This window comes from Triticum aestivum, chromosome 7B, assembly GCF_018294505.1.
Source record: "Triticum aestivum cultivar Chinese Spring chromosome 7B, IWGSC CS RefSeq v2.1, whole genome shotgun sequence".
NCBI classification, from domain to species: Eukaryota; Viridiplantae; Streptophyta; class Magnoliopsida; order Poales; family Poaceae; genus Triticum; species Triticum aestivum.
This window is the reverse complement of record NC_057813.1, coordinates 207285870-207303377: the sequence shown is the minus strand read 5'-3', so window position 1 is coordinate 207303377 and position 17508 is coordinate 207285870. Positions and strand designations below refer to the sequence as shown.

The window sequence follows — 17508 nt, the reverse complement described above, 5'->3', positions numbered from 1 at the left end:
TCCCCTTCTTTGGGCTGAGGCTTTTCCTCTGTTGGGTCAGGAGCACGATATGACATAACTTCCTTCTTTGGCAGATAGCCAGTCTTCACAAAGTCATCAAGCGTACTATCTGTGACGATGGACTTGACCCAATTGCATGAAGTGGGTTGTTTGGGCGGCATTATGAAGAAGGAAGTCTAACAAAGAATAAAAATTCTGGTTCAAATTTAAGCCGGAGAGAAAGTATTACAGTACATATTCAATATGGCGGCTTATGAAGGGGCCTAATGGTATATGGCTAATTACACCAGGTTATTTAAACCGCCATGAGCAGTCAAGTTACTTAAGCCGCCATGTGTGGTTGATGTTATCTATTGAGCATTGCAATTTAAGTCAGTTATTAGAGCCGCCAGGGCTAGGTGGATCTATCAAAACATAGATGTGTGGCTAAGTGTCATACAAACAAGTTTCACAGATTGCATTTATTATTTTGGATCAACGGATGCTCAGAAAAAGGAAATATTCTAGACCTAAAAAACTAGTACAGATGAGTTTGTGAGTTCTAATGAAGTCTCTTTACAGAAAAGGGGATCCGCTAGTATCAAAAGTGGAAGCAAAACAACCACCGCATGAGTTCCATATTACTTTTGGATCAAAAGAGGCTGTGGTGGAGGAACTACGAAGAAACTGTGATGAACTATGAAGAACATAGAGGAAACTCGCAAACCCTAATGCGGATCTGAGGTGCGGGAACGCAAAAACTTACAGCTGCAGATCTACTACAGAGGGTCTCCGCCGTTTCTCTGGATCGGTTCAGGATGATGCAGCGGCTTGGACGAGGACGACGGTGCACTCTGTGGTGGTGGCGGAGCTCGAGTGGCAGAAGGGTGCGAGAGGTGGAAGACGATGGAAAGGGGGAGAATGAGGAAAGATCGTTCGTGCCTATTTATAAGGAAAGACTGATAAGTGGGTGCGAAAAACGAGGAGGCCGAAAATATGGTTATCCAGCTACTAGGACGCCTCGATTCTCGGGATGGTCATTAAGATAAGGATCCGTTGAGATATGTTGGACAAAACGTGCATTAATGGCAGATGACGTCATGGCTGGTTATCGCAAATCCAGAGGATGACGCCATGGCGGGTTATAAAACTTCTGTACAAACGAAGAGCAAAAGATTTTTTTTCTAAGTGTTTAAGATTGACATGAACCCGTTCAAATCAATCTGGGGCCTAATGTTGGGGATATAACTATTAGGTATGACCCGCCCAGGAGGGGCTGGGTTATACCTATGGAGATTCATGAAGCCCAAGACGACACTGGTAGATGGCGGTTCAGTTAAGGGCCCAAGCCCAAAGGCGACTCAAGGCCCATAGAGAAAAACCGCCATATGTATGTAACTTGTATTGTAAGGCAAGAATAGAGAGAGACCGAGCCGGACACTGTTTATGAGCCGGCCGGGACTCTCTGAGCCGCTGGGCATCGACCTCTGTATATAAAGGGACGATCCGGCGGCGGTTCAGGACAAGTAACATCAGATCGAGAACTAGGTCAAGCGGATTTGCTCCCTGGTAATCGAGACATAAGCAATCCCACTCAAAACTGGATCGTAGGCTTTTACCTTCACCGTAAAGGGCCGAACTAGTATAAACCCCGTGTCCTTTGTCCCGATTAACCCCTTTAAGCTTCCTAGTTGTGATGGCTCCACGACTAAGTCCTTTCATTAGGACATCTGACGTGAGAATTCCACGACAAGGACCGATCTTCTTGTTGCTCTTCTTGTTCTTCCATTTCTTGGATGAGGGGTCAAACCCAATTCCCTCCTTGGCAACACACTCCTTTTGGTTGTTCAAGAGGTCACTGAAGTTTTTCTCCCCTTGAATGCATGACACAAACCCTTTCTCAATTTGGGCTTTTAACTTGTTATTCTCCTCTCGGAGAGAGGTGCAATCGTGAACAAAGTTAGCCGTACAAGATTCATCATTTAACTCCATATGAGGTACGGAAGAAAGGGCCATATGAGGTACGGTTCCAGCTTTTCCATCGAATGGTTCCAACAAAAAATACTGCGGGGTGCAGCTTTTCTGCAGCTCCCCCGCCGCCCCGGTTGAGCGTCATCGCACACGAGCACTTGGCCGCTGGTGAGATAGCTTGTGGAGGTTGCGAGGAGCATGGGGGAAGATTGTGGAGGAGTAGAGCCGTGATGGCGGGAGGTGAAAGAAAGAGGAAAGGTTAAGGGGTAATGAAAGGGGTCGGTCGCGCGGGACCCACCATATACACGTGTCTCGTGCGGGGCGGTTGTTTCGTGCCGCGCGGGCCGGCGGAAAGTTTAGCCGGCCAGCCGGCTCCAAACGTTTTTCTAAAACCAAGCCCGCGTGGTGCTTTACAACTGCACACCACCATCCTAGCCTAAACACGGGTTTACATTAGCGTCGTTGGTTTCCGAAAAAAGCTCATATGACCGAATCGTCCGCACACGAATATCGTGGGGACCTGAACTCCGTTTCCCAGTTGATCAAACTACGCCAAGAGTGAAATGTACAAAGCGCACTATATAATGTCCAAAAAGTTAGATAGAAAAGCCCTTCTTTTTCTCGAGCAATCATTTTGTGAGCACTATCGAACCAAACGAGGATATTATACAGTAAAAAAAGACGGAAAAAGGCGAGAACGGCCGCAGAATATCGCGCCGCCGGTAGTGGTGGTGGAGTAAACGCCAGGCGGGTCGCGAGCTTCAAGCACGCGGGCTCACGGACGTGTCACTGCAGCGTGGCCCCAGCCGCGAGCCCGCTGTCATTCATTGACTGACAGAAGGAGACAGAACCGCAAGTGGCGCCCGTGCTCCATATATGCGCTCCGCCTCTGCCTGAGCACCAGAGCATTTCCAGTGCTCTGCTCCTCCGAGCTCGCTCTCTCTCTCTCTCTCTCTCTCTCTCTCTCTCTCTTCTCCCGCCCGTGTCCGCGTCCTCTGCGGGAAGCTTGCAGGCATGAGGAGCGGCAGAGTCCCTGGACGAGGAGGCGGTGACGGTCGTGGTGGAGAGACCGCCGCCCTCCTGTGCGGCCTCCTGCTCTTGCTCGGCGCCGCCGACGCGCAGGGCATCCGGCGCCCCTCTTCCTACAAAACCTTACGAGGTAACACCCCCGACCATCCCTTCTCCAGGTTGCTGGACGCGCGCGCTCCTCTCTGCTCCGTCTCGTGTTCGTGTGTTTGGTCCCGATGAGGGAGAGGCGTGTGAGCTTCTAGCGGGACTGCGCGCAAACTGATGAGTGCACATCGAATCTCCCCTGAAATCCTACAGCCAGTGGGTGTAGTCGCCTCCATGGTTCTCCTCCTGGAAACAAAAGCAAAAAGATTTCAGAAGGTTGACTGAGAATCCTACCGAGTTAATTAGTTAGTGGTGTTATCTTTCTTTCAAAAAGGAGGTTGAACATCTTTATTAAAGTTGATGATGTAAGGAAGCGAGGTCAAATACATCCAAAATTTGAGTTTGAATAAATAAATAAAGTTAAGGGATGATTCTGAGCAAATATTCAAGAGTTTGAATAACCGTGACTAACTGTTGTGCAGGTGATGCTCCCCTTGTGATCGCCAAAGGTGGATTTTCAGGAGTATTTCCTGATTCCAGTTATGGCGCGTTTTCTTTCGCATTGCTTGCTAGTGCACCTGATACAAGTCTGTGGTGTGATGTGCAACTCACAAAGGATGGTGTTGGAATTTGCCTTCGGGATATAAATATGTCAAACTGCACCAATGCTGCACAAGTCTACCCTGCGAAAAATAAAAAAGAGGCAAAATATGTTATCGATGGCGTGCCAAAAACTGGATACTTCTCTCTGGACTTCACCTTGTCTGAGATTCAAACGACAATTTCTTGTGAGTACCACTTTCAGCTTTCTATTAAAGCATACCATCTGTACATCTCAGTTACACATGCTAGTGAACGTGGACCAATATGAACTACAGTATGTTACTCGCATGCCTTTCCTCTGGCTCTTTCCTTGTTTTACACAGACATTATACAGTATGTTTTATATCACTTCTCTGCTCTTCTTTTCTTCAGATTACATGCTTTTCATCGCTCCAGTTTCTTAAAAAAGGCTTGACCTGATGATAAATTTGTAGCTATTCTTCTTACCTGATTATCCAATCTTTTGTGCAGTAACACAGGGGATTTATTCTCGCACTGAAAGGTTTGATACCATGTATTATATCCTTTCCGTGACAGACTTTCAGTCCAATGTCAAGCCGCCTTCTGTTTGGTTGAATGTTCAGGTTAAACTTACCCTTCTTGCAATTTTGCCTTTATCTTTTTTTTTTCGAAAAGGGGGGGATCCCCGGCCTCTGCATCAGCATGATGCATACGGCCATAATTTTGCCTTTATCTGCTACTGTTCCTACTTCTTTTGTCGAATCCCTTAAAATCTAACTTGTTCATATGTGCAGCGTGACATATTCTATAAGCAACATGGTTTGAACATGAGAAGCTACATAGTTTCCATCCTAAAGAGTGTCCCTGTCAAGTATATTTCATCACCTGAGTTGGGTTTCCTCAAAAGTATATCTAAAAGAGTTGGCGGCAGAACAAAGCTTGTGTTTCGCTTTCCTGATAACTTTCTCTCCGATCCTTCTACAAACCAAACTTACAGCTCACTGTCGAAGAACCTAACATTTATTAAGACCATTGCTTCTGGTATCATGGTCCCCAAGACCTACATCTGGCCAGTGACGAATGATAACTATCTGGAGCCTCCAACATCTTTTGTCCAAGATGCCCACAGTGCAGGGCTAGAAATATATGCATCTGACTTCGCAAATGATAGAATTATTCCCTATAACTACAGTTATGATCCCTTGCAAGAATACCTATCATTTATAAGTGATGGCGGCTTCTCTGTGGATGGTGTATTAACAGACTACCCTATTACTGCATCCGAGGCTATTGGTACGTCACTTCTTTTTACACAGAGTACCTATGAAATCATTGAGTACAATGCTGTTTCGACTTTCTGCTTCACCATGTTTTCTTTTCTTTAGCCTGAAATAAGATCTTAACCTGGAAGCTTGCTATCCATGTGCCAGAACCATGAGTTGGTTGTGAGATCTTATGGGTTTCACCTCTAGCCTACCCCAACTTATTTGGGACCAAAGGCTTTGTTGTTGTTGAACCTGAAATAAGATCTTAACATATAGGAATAACTCTGTAAATATACAACGACAATAATGTGATACCTGCGCAATTGCATCTTTTATCATGCCATTTTATACATGTATTACATTTTATTTCTACATCTATAAATGATTGAAAGATTTTTCTAACTTATTTACCTGGCTGGAGACAAGTTAACTTTATGCCTTTTTACATTTAAGTTTGCTTGTGAATCACTCTCTTTTATCTTTTGAACTTGTGATCTCTAATTAAGGAGATGCACTAGATTACGATCGTTCCCCTATTGAGCACATTTCTCTTTAACACATTACATCCTCATTAAACTTGCCTTCCCTAAGCTATCCAACTTTAGACCTTCAGCCGATGAGCTGAAAGATTGGACTTTGTACAAATGTAACATGCATCAAATAATTAAAGTGATGTTTAAGAAAATGCAGAACACTTATTGATTGTATAAATATATGAGCAATATAGTTTTCTTCCGTTGCTAATTCATTTGAATTTTCTACCCTTCAGGCTGTTTTGCTGACTTGAATGCAAGTAAGGCGGATCATGGTATGTATATCTGGGCGTAAATCCTAGTACTGCTGCCAGCCATGATGCTTGGATGCGTAAAAGTTCAACTCTGTTTAATTGTTCCAGTGTTTCTCTGCAGGGAAACCTTTAATCATTTCACATAATGGTGCCAGTGGAGACTACCCAGATTGTACTGATCTTGCCTACCAGAATGCAATTAAGGATGGTGCTGACGTGATTGACTGTGTCCTTCAAGTGACAAAAGATCGAGTTCTTATTTGCATGAGTTCCATCAACCTGCTCGAGACCACCAATGTTCAGATGACACCTTTCAGTTCCCGTACATCTGTCATTCCTGAAGTTCGGGGTACACCAGGGATTTTTACATTCAACCTTACTTGGAATGACATTAGCGATAGTTCTTTGAAACGTGAGTTCCTTCATCACAGCATGGAGATGATTTTCTTAATGTTGTTTTCTGTGGAAGTTGATGGTTAACAGCTGAGAAGTATGTGGATGGCATAAAAACAAAAAAATAAATTCTTGTAGTGTCCTCATACCTACCTTTTTTCTGCAGCCAAGATATCTAGCCCATTGAGTACCTACTATCTTGTAAGAAACCCGAGATACACAAATAATGGGAAGTTTGTCAAGTTCTCGGACTTTCTGGAATTTGGAAAGGATCAGGATTTGTCTGGCATCATGATCATTATCGAGGTGATACTTCCGCTTGAAGTAACTTCAATTTTAATCCCTTAGGTTATGCCTACTAGCCAATTTACTAATTTGACTCTCTTTTATTCAAAAATGAGAGTTCTAGTTTAAGGAGCATAATATATTTACTTATTTGTCTTTTCCTTAGTTGTATAATTTATTTAACTGATGTCATGACCATGTATTCTCTTATCGGCAAGGAATATGATAATCATGAAATGTACCGAACACGCAAAACGTCGGCAAATAGCACATACAGATATAATGTGTAATTCTATCTATTATTATGTGTGCAGTAATCAGTACCGTGTTCTTGGCTAGGTTATTACTGAAAGCTCATATTTGTCACACAAGCGTTACCATATGAATATTTAGTCCTTAGAAGTCAAACTTCTTGCAATTTTCTTAAGCTTTAATCAGTGGAGTCCCTATTTGATCAACATGTCTTCTGTGCTGCAGAATGCCGCATTTATGGCGAAGTCATTAGGATTTGATGTTCTCGAGTCCCTAACCACTGCCTTAAATGATGCTGGCTATAATAATCAAACTACCAAGGAAGTCATGATCCAGTCAACAGATAGTGCTGTTCTTGTGAAATTGAAGCAGCAGAAAGCAAAATACAAGCTTGTTTACACTCTCCCGTCAGGCATTGGGTCTGCTTCTGTTTCCTCACTAACAGATGTTAAGGAGTTTGCTGAGGCTGTAGTTGTCGACAGGAGTTCTTTCTTTGCACAAAGTGTGCATTTTATCATCAACCACACCAGCCTTTTGACAGATCTGCAGTCCGCAGGACTAACGGTATACGCGCAGGTGTTCCGCAACGAGTTTGTATCACAACCTTGGGACTTCTTCGGAGATGAAACAGTGGAAATTAATAGCTATGCCCAGTCGCTTAAAGTCGATGGCTTAATCACTGACTTCCCCAAGACAGTGAGGAGATACAAGAGTAAGTTACCTTTGCGATCTTTCATTCGTGTTTTGCTGCTTGTGTTGTTTAGACTAATTTGTAGTATTAACGGCTGTGGTGCCCCTGCCGAACCATTTCGGGCATTCATATAGCTAACAGCAATAAGAAACTCTCTTTTTTCTTTTGGATAAGTGACAGTATTTGACCTTTGCTACATTGTATTGGCAGGGAATTCTTGTACGGGTTTGGGAAATGACGTGCCCTCCTACATGGGGAACGTTACTGTCGGTGGCCTGGCGCAACTACTCAAGAATCAAGCCGCTCCTCAGGCCCAGCCGCCATCTGTGGCACCAATGCCAAAATTGGACGCATCAAGCGTGCAGCAGCCGCCATTCCCCCCTGTCGCGCCCAAGAATGCACCTTTTGGTGCCGGCCCACCTCCTGGTTCATCGCCTTCTGCTGCTCACAAGACGGCTGTAAGCACCTGCATTCTGCTGGTAGTGGCATGTGCAACTCTTCTGCTTTGAGCATCAAGCCATGAGGCTGTGTGCTAGTAGGTTAAGTTACCGGAGGGACCGTTAGACTTGCGCAAGCTATCATCTTGCTATTTTGTGCTACACACACACACACACACACACACACACACACACACACACACACACACACATATCTGGCGTTCGTTTCTGTAGCTATTCCGGCACATTGGTGTATTTGATCTATCAACTAAACTGAAAAGGTTCGGTTTATCACTCTAGCAAGCACAAGTGCTCGATATTTCATACAGTACTACATTGCTGAGTGGTGATCGGCGGGAAGATGTTGTCTTACCATTGTTGTGTATAAAAGAACTGTACTTGTTAGCTGAAAAGAATGTGTTGCGCTGTGAAAATTGAGGAAGAGTGCATATTTCTAGGTTCAGCCATTCAGGTGTAAGACCTCGGCAGTGTTAAATAAGTCTGGTGTCTTATTTTTTGGCCGAAGAAACATGTGTGCAGGACCAAGACAAGTGCAGGCAGCAATCTGATTATTCGGCGTTAGTATGTAAAATCAGCATGAGATCCCTGGAGAAAACCAGCCAGGATTGCGCAGGACACAAGCGAAAGCCGAACAAAATATTCAGATAAAATCGCCAGATATCTGTGTCACCTACAAACCATTAAGTTCGGGCGAAGCGTCTCAAAACAACTTACCTTTTTCTCCGAAAAAAAGGAGGCTGTACCCGATTATCTCATCGTCCTAGCATGATATTCTCTCGGTTATAAGATCCAGCGGAACAAACTCTCCAAAGATGAGACCGCCGGAATCTTGGATTTCACCCAAGCCAACGCCCTGAGAGATCATCTGCAGCCGGCTCCTCGTCATGCCGAAAGAGGTTCAGCAGGGCAGGTTTGAGGTTGTCCGCCTGTCCGTACAGGGAGACAGAGAGATGGTCATGAGTCTCAGGTGATTCCCTGGCCATGAGCAGACCGGCGTCTTCGCCGCCAAACGGCAGATACTCCACCGAGGGTCCGAGGCCCAGAAGAGCAGACGTCTCTGCTCCTCAGCCGTCATGCTCGGCCTGTCCTGCAGATCCTGGTTGTGCAACTAGCGCCATGCCTAGATCTAGCACCGGTCACGAAGGTGCGGTGGAGCGACCTTCCTCTCAGGTAAACTTCGCTTCATTGGGTGTTTATTTTTGTCTTTTTGACGGCAACCAGCAGATTTTCTCCCGCATTTGTCCGTGGTCCCGTGGACAAGGGGACTAGTCCGCGGACACGTGGTCCCATGGACAACGGGACCAGTCCGCGGACACGAATGCGGAAGGACGACATCCAACTCTAGCCGCATACATTTTGACTGTAACTTGAATCAAACAGGCGAAACTCGTTCAAACACGGTCGAATTTTATATAAATATGACGGATTTCATACAAACACGACGAATTTTCATTACATTTCAAACATCTAGAACAAAAAAAAAAGACCCGAACATAAACCTATCCCGCGGCGGCGGCGCCCCGCATCCAAGCCCGTGTCGTCCTACATCCGCCGTCTCCATAAGCACCGGCGATGAGACTGATGAAGTGAAGGTGCGGTCTCTCGCAAGGAAGAGTAGAACACAGGAGACAGACTGGCTCACATGGGACACAAACACAAGGCACCGCCGCCTCCCGTGGCCTACTCATCATCGGAGGATCAAGGCCATGCCCATATCTAGCACCGGTGACGAAGGTGCGGTGCAGCGACCTTCCTCTCGTGTAAACTTCGCTTCATTGGGTTTTTATTTTTGTTTTTTGGCTAGTTTATCAGGCTTGCCGTCTGGTAACTTCGCTTCATTGCGTTGATAAGTGGTAGTGACAACTTATGTGACTTTGTTTTGGTGGTGTTTTCGTGAGCTGTAAGTGCGACCTTAATGTATCTATCAATGATGGTGTTTTTACATTGTTCCCTTATTGATGTCATTGTTCGGAGTTATGTCGAACTTGATTTTCAAGGCGAAAATCCATGATCTGGCCTAGGTAGGCAAATAGATCTGTTGTGGAAACCGGTCTCATTTTTTGTAAAAAGGATCAGATCGATTACGAAGATTCACTGAAAGTACAAAACATCTCAAACATAATAAAATTTACATTGAGGTCCATGCACCACAGAACGACCATTGCCGCCGCCAGAACGCGCCGTCGACGCGCCGTTGTCGCCGCTCCCATACCAGAGCCGCCCTGACCTTGTCGATGATAGCGAGGAAGTCTCCGTTCACGTGCCCCTAAGGACCAGCGTCCCGGAGCCGCATTCATCGTTGTTGAATCCTTGAATCGACGTGAAGAACCTGACACCAAATCTCGCCGTTGCTTACGCACGAGAAACTCTAACCTTGCCGCTCCGAGGAGCTGGCAGGAATCCACGCTAGAGTTCTGTCTAATCCGTCGCTATGAACTAACTTGAGAAGGATCGAAGCTCGAAAGACTGACTCGAAGAAGAAGCATCGTCATCCGTCCGAGCGCCGCACCTGGGAGAACTAAAACTGTACCTATCTAAGCCGTGGCGATAGGAATATCCTCCCGGCCATCGGCCACAGGAGTGGCAGACGGAGGGGAGGCGAATCCACGGGTTCGCCGACAGAAACCAAGGGGAGGAAGGCTTTCCCTAGTCGTGTTGCGAGAGGGGAAAGAAAAAGCTATAGGAGCGTCTCAAGTTACATCTATTGCGGAAACCGACTAGTTGATGCGTGCCACACAGACTTGAGAGCCAGAAACTGTCGTTCCAAATGCTCACAAAAGTAGAAGGGGGTAAAACTGACACACTTTTCCTAAATGGGATATACCGAATGAAATTATACTAAAGGGATGAGTAATGTCACAACTGTCAATTTAGGGGAAAAACAAAAATTCACTCTTAATTTAGTCTGCAAATGCATGTGAACACCTTTTGAGTTCTTTCCCGGAGAAGATCATCACCGAAGATCATATCTCACCAAAGCTGTTGCTCACATGCTCCTGGGTGATCTTCTGTAGCCGGCTCAACATCATGGCGAAGGAGGTATACATTGGTAGGTTCAGTTGGTAAATGCAGGTGGACGATGAAGGGAGATGCTCCGAGATCTTCGATGATGCTTTTGATATGACTAGACCACTGCCAAGGTCTAGCCCGCGGAAACCGTCAAATGGCAGATACTCGACGGAGGTCCAGAAGAAGAGCAATCGTCGTTGCTCTTCAACCATCATGCTTGTCACGGCCTGTGTGGTAAAAATATGAGGTGACTCTTACTAGTTGCAAAGAACATAATATGCAGATTTAAGAGTGAGTGAAATCTTGCCTTATCTGAGAACAACATATCCAAAAAGAACTGAGTTTCTTATTGGAACTGTATTCCAACAAAAATAAAGTAGTTGCACATTTTAAAATTTGGGAGCGGGTGGGCGCTAGCCGCCTAAAAATTTGCAAAGGGTCAGTCGATTTCACCCCTATTATCTCAACTGTTGGTTAAAGATCCAACAGACAATACTTCATCTTCAACCTCGATCCGGTACGCAATGTTTCTCTTCTTCTCTCCGTCACCGACCCAACCTAGGCCTAACCGCATGCCTCCGTCGGCGGTGCTGTAGGGATTGCTTGGCTGCCCTGCCCTTCCTTCGACCTCCTCCCACCGCCGGGCTTGCCACCACCCTCGGCTGTCCCTCTAAACCGGCAAACCACCTGAAATTTCCAGGCAAACTTGCACCCCCGCGCCCCTAAGATACACACTAAGGCTGCTGCTTCCCCGGCGAACCTGTATCCCCCGGACCCCTAAGATAGACACCGAAGTTGCTGCTTCCTTGACAAATTTGCACCCCTGATACCCCCTAATATAGACAAGATGAAACCTGTTGTCGGTGGTCTCGGTGCTTCGCGTGCCTCCTGCTTCCTTTCCAACAGAAATCGATGACACAAATTTCATTTTCACACGAATGGTGTTGCTGTTAAAATTTATTACAACTTGGTATGATGTAAAAAAGAATTATTCTCATGCGACCTAGAAATGTGAGGATTTCAATTAGTATAAAATTTGCACTAGAACATGGTAGTAAAATCTAGAGCAACGAAATAAACTAAGATTGGAGGGATCATATACCTCCCAGAACCAGTTGATCTGATCATCTTGTTGGGTGTACCCCCCATCATATCTGGTATATTCTTTCCATTCCTGCACATCAATGGTGCCGATGCGCCCGCCCAGCATACTGTCAAGATCTTCCAAATGCAAGCTCAGGAAGAAAAGTTTCCGTAACTCCGGCTTTACGAGCATGTAGGAAAACCCCTTAGCGAAATGAGTTAGTTGTTCTTTGGTGCTGGCCATGAAGAGACTTTGGATCAGCAGATCGATGTACTGGCCTCTGTTCTTGCTATCGACAGCGATATCTCTCCCTCCCGGAAGGAGATCGATGACATCCCCTGAGCCAAATACCCCAACTTCCCACGCAAATGTGAGACCCAGCGCGTCTGAATCGACGAGATCAGGATCCATCTCTAGGATTTTCTTGCAGCTTGCATGCGTGCTTGGGTCTGCGTCTGCAACGTCGTCCAGGGTGAGAGGCCTCCCGGCTAGCTGAAAGAAGAGCGTCCGGTCAAACCGAACCCCCACCGGGACGTTGTGCATCAGGGCCAGTCCGATCATCCGTCCCGCAAAATCGTAGTACTTCAGTTGCAGTGGATCCGCTCCAGATGCTGCTTCCAGCCGGAATGAACGATTGAATAGATCAGTCACGAAAAATGGCATTTGATTTGATATGAACATGATTTTGAATGCATTTTGCAGATACTGAAGGAAGTAAAGAAAATTAAACAGGATGTTGTCACCTCGATTCAGGAAGAACCTTCGCCGGTCACGCGGACAGGGCGAGAAGAGGCCGTGCCGCGGGTCGAACAGCGCGCGGCACACCAGGGAGATCCACTCCCTTGCTACCCCCTCGCCAATGGCCTCCTCGTCCAGGAACTCCACGAACAGGCGACCATGGAGCACGTGGCTCGCCGCCTCGGAGACATATCTGAGGGAGTCGGTCAGCAGCTGCGACCGATCAATGAGCATCTCGAGCGCATGAGGCTCATCGTCAAACAGCATGAGCGCCGACGACGTTGCGTCCATTTCCGGCAGCATCGCTCTGGCGAAATGCATCCGCACCTCGAACCCGAGGAGGTCCTTGTGCTTGACGACAATCCGGCCGATGTCCTTGCACCGGCTCCTGTCGGCGCTGGTGCCGAGCACGAGCGCATTCAGGTACGCCGCGTGCGCCGTGCAGGTGGCCCGGATGGCGCCGGCGAAGTGGCGGTCCGTCACAGACCACATATCCAGTTGGCCGAGCACCACCCAGATGCTGTCAACCATATCCTGCTGGTGCTGCTCCAAGGTCGCCAAACCCGGCAAGATGTTGTGAGTCGCGTCCTGCTGGTGTTGCTCCTTGGTCGCCAAACTCGACCTCGGCGAGGCTCCCTCCAACCTCGTCATGAATGCGTCGACCGAAATCAGCAGGTACATCGCCGTCCGGGACAGCACCGCTCCCACAGGACCGTCCGTGCGTTGTGCGTAAACCTCCCGGCGCCGGAAGTAGCACATCAGTGCAAAGAATACTCTGAACACAAAGAGCTTGTCATCCGGGGCCGCCCACCCTGCTGCCATGTAGCGAATGATCACCTCCGTCGCGTCTTTGGCAATTGGTATTAACTGCTCGATCAACCACTCTTGAGGCATCTTCGGCATGCGTAGCGACGGCGTCCGCTCGAACAAAGAGAGCACTGCCGCCAGCCTGTGCCTGCACTTCTCGTAGAGCTGGTCGCTTCTGCCTTTGCCGGAGGCGGCGGGTATCAACCGACACAACTCCAACCAGAGTGGGAGAAAGCACACCTCAAGGCGAGGTAGTATGCCGCTTATCTCCGGATACAGGAGGCAGGTGATCGCCGAATTGGCTCTCAAGTGATGCGGCATAGAGCCGGAGGAGTAGAGGCGGACCAGAACCCCGATGACTCCGCTGCGGAGGAGGACGTCGAGGTACTCCACGGCCGTCCCTGCTTGTCTCTGGTTGGTGGCTTTGGCGCCGGCGAGGAACTTCTTGACGAGCAGGACGATGTCTCTGGTGTAAAGCATCTTGGTGACATGCTCAAAGTCCGTCCATGGTGAGCAGTTGGGGACACCGAGATGCCACGCCAGTGGATGAATTTGGACTTGGCCGTCGTGTATGAACCTCTTGAACAACTCGGCACTTTCGTTAGAGATGTCCGTGTCGGTTGTTGCCGCCGCGGCAATCTGAGATGCGAGGCTCCATGCGTCGGGATATCGGGTTAAGTGCAAAGTGGCGTCCCGCGGGAGGCCGAGCTCGCCGATCTTCGCCTAAAGGTGGAGGTTCCGACACTCGTGCACGGCGTGGAGGTCGCTTCTCCTCCTGGGTCCCACGTCCACGAAGCGACCGAGCACCTCCCCTAAAGTGTCCCGTGGACCCGCCACGACCACGGTCATCTTGCCGTCGATGCTCTGTACCCTGAGCCGGATGGCATCATCAGATGAGGAGTTTGACTCTCGAGAGATAGCGACGACGTCGGAATCCATGACTCGCAGGTTCCCTGACCAGTAGAATCCTGCCAACTCAAAAGCTGTCCTTTGTTGTATCTTTATATTTTACTGTTTTCTTCATTGAAGCCACTCTATTTAAATAGCTGGAGCCCACCCACATGATTTCAGCCATGCCACTCGCTTTAAGCATACGATTGAGACACAGGCGAGTCTCTCATTTCACACACGTAGTACAAGCATGCATTTAAAAGGATCAACCTCTCTCAATTTAAACCGGCTTGAAATCCTGCCAAAAAATTGATACACATATCAATTTCTGTTTCGCATTTTTAAACTTCCAGTTTTATTAACTTTGATACACATATCAATTTCTGTTTCAGTAAATTTAACAATGCTGATTTGAATTCTTTCTATCACATATTTCAATTATTTCAACAAACTAATATCACTCATTTTAGAAACTAATTTCAATAGTTTCAGCAAAACTTATTATTTCAAAAATGTGTGTACTACAGAAACAACAAAAAATTCAATCTTTTTAGATTTCAATCATGATTTCTGTTATTCCAATTACACATATAAGAAAAAATTGACACAAACAATTTCAATTTATATTACCATAACTTGTTCAATACAAATCATACTGATATAACAAATTACACATATAAGAAATACCAATCTCATATATTTCAGACAAGTAATTTCATATATTGTCACAAATAAGTGAAAATGATTATTCAAATTGGTGACATAAAAAATTTCAATTTCTTAGAAAAAAGGTGATTTTAGCTACTCCAAATTTATTTTGAATCAAAAAGAGTGAAATCCATTGTAGCTAATGTGACACAAACAATTTCAATTTATATCTCAACTACTTTTGCAATACATATCACACTGAAATAACAAAATACACACTTAGAAAATACCAATTTCAAATATTTCAGACAAGTAATTATATATTTTTTTCGCAAAAAAGTGAAACTTACTATACAAAAGAGTGACATAATTTTTTTTTATTTTAATAAGCGAAATATTTCATACACATACCAGTTTCACTATTTTTTCACTTCTAAATGAATGAAGTATATTTCAGTTATTCGAATATCATATTGCACAAAAGAATGAAACTCATTATTTCAAAGTACTGACATAAACCATTTTAAAAAAAATGAACCCACAAGTTCTCATTCACATAATGAAGAAACAACAGTTTCAGAAACAGAAACATGCATTCCAATTTCGGAAGAAAATGCATTTCAACAAAAAATACTTTCCAATACAATTCTGATTCACATCGCGGGTGTAGTTTCACAAATCTGCATTTTACATCAGATATAGCATTCGACATATCTACATATCTATTTCGATTTTGGAACAACAGTATCACATATATCACACAATCTGCTATAGATCTGCCCATCGATTTCAGTTAGACACCTTCATTTCCATCAAATATAAACAGGTGTCCATCCAGTGAAGAAGCAAGGGGGGATCTCAAAACGTGTACCATAAAACAAAAATCAGGAAGTAAACACAGAGATAAAGATATTAGGGGAGTTGTTCTTACTCGGGGGTGGACACATCTGGTCGTGGGCTTCATGACTCACCAGATCCGCTGGCGGTCATTCTTGGAGTCGCCAGATCCGGTGACAACCCTGCTCGTCGACCCGTCGTGCTAGGTGGCCGCTGTGGAGGAATAACGCCGGAGCAGGTCTCCCCAACGCCAGCGCCCACGGCAAGGCGGGGTCAGGAGGTTAGGACCGGCGGACTTTGTCGGTCCTAGAGGAGAGGTGGCGGCGATCCGTGGATGTTAGATGGTACTAGGGTTGTTCGGGCAAGGCAGGCATCACTGGCAAAATATATAGTATGGCTACTGAGTGAGAAGACCACATGATATATATTTGATGGCTCAAAATAATGGCATGTCACTAAAATAGTAAAGTTATATGTAAACATCTGGATTCCATGTACCAATATATTCCAAAAACAACAATGCTAATTTGGCATAGAAACATATGTGCTTATATATACATATGATTTTTTTTTCCAATATGGCAATACCAAAATGTTTTTCATGACTATTTTTCTTTGTTCTCTTGTTTGTTGCTCCTCTTGCCTTGTTCATTTCTAGAACTCGCGAGAATGCGACAGATCGAGTTGGAGTTAATGCACTTCAATGTGACAACAACAAAGGAGAGTCTAGAGTGGCTAGTACTCGAATGTGTGTGGAAGAGGGAGGGGTTGCTAGTGTTCAATAATAACATAGGCCCCCTCACGGGTGACAATGTTAAGACTCAGGGGAGCCTCACCATATCGAAAATCGGCCTAGCAGGCCGACATATGGCCATTAGGTTGGTATATGCCTTGGTCGTCATCTCGGCATGTGGGCTCTCTAGAAGCAGGGGTCTGGAAGACTTGGCAATCATGATAAGGAAGATGGCTGATAGTGCGAAATACAGTCAGATCCCTCGGTAGGGGTCCAAGCGCAGCTGGAAGTCTTAGATTGAAGGTCACACAAGGGGTTTATCCAGGTTTGGGCCTCAGAAGAGTAATACCCTACGTCCTGCTTGTTTGATTATTCATGATGGAGGGATACCTCGTGCGAGAAGATACCAATAGTGCAGGCGGGTCCTATACAAATTGTTTTTACCACCTTTCCACTATGGAGTTTTAAACCGTCGCCTTGCCTGTGTGTGCGATAAGTGGGTCCATCCCACATGACCTAGATATCATCGGCGGTAGTTCCTCCGGTCACACATGTGGGGCAAAAAGAGCTCGTGGCGATCAGACGAGCCATCACAAACAATTATACAGAGCAAATCGTGTGAGATGTTCTTAGCAACCCACGCAGTGAATCCCAAACAAACATTTTCGTTCGTGTGTACATCACACATAATTTTTCGCATCACATCGTCTGTGATAGAGTTGCCATGACAGATGATATTCATAATTTTATCGTTTGTGTTATTGAATGCATCACACACGATGCCTAGAAGAAATTGTATGGCATAGGTTGTCCATCACACACAGTTTTTATGTGAAAATGTTTGTGCAAGGTGGCCTATGATGTGATAGGTGGGAACCCGATGAACGGGTTTACGCCCGAGGGTGGCCCGATCTTCACGTCGTAGGATTGAATTGGGAGCGATAACTAGCTGCAAGCAGCCCGGATAACTAGATTTATACCTGCCAAGGTTGGATGCAACCCG

General features: G+C 45.9%; 2 protein-coding genes across 2 annotated transcripts; one reads left to right on the top strand and one right to left on the bottom strand.

Moving 5' to 3' along the window:
- Window positions 1–2815: 2815 nt before the first annotated feature.
- LOC123156755 (glycerophosphodiester phosphodiesterase GDPDL4) lies at window positions 2816–8200 on the top strand. Its single transcript, XM_044574932.1, has 9 exons — window positions 2816–3109; window positions 3546–3851; window positions 4138–4250; window positions 4422–4920; window positions 5662–5700; window positions 5801–6091; window positions 6239–6378; window positions 6835–7321; window positions 7511–8200. Exons 1-9 carry the CDS (start codon window positions 2965–2967, stop codon window positions 7807–7809), a joined length of 2319 nt encoding a protein of 772 aa, XP_044430867.1. The 5' UTR covers window positions 2816–2964; the 3' UTR covers window positions 7810–8200.
- A 2362-nt stretch (window positions 8201–10562) lies between these two features.
- On the bottom strand, window positions 10563–16167 carry LOC123156754 (E3 ubiquitin-protein ligase UPL5). Its single transcript, XM_044574931.1, has 4 exons — window positions 15867–16167; window positions 12595–14585; window positions 11870–12462; window positions 10563–10994 (listed from the first exon to the last, which is right to left on the bottom strand). The coding sequence occupies exons 2-4, from the start codon at window positions 13874–13876 to the stop codon at window positions 10722–10724; spliced, it is 2148 nt and encodes a 715-aa protein (XP_044430866.1). The 5' UTR covers window positions 13877–14585; window positions 15867–16167; the 3' UTR covers window positions 10563–10721.
- Window positions 16168–17508: the final 1341 nt, after the last annotated feature.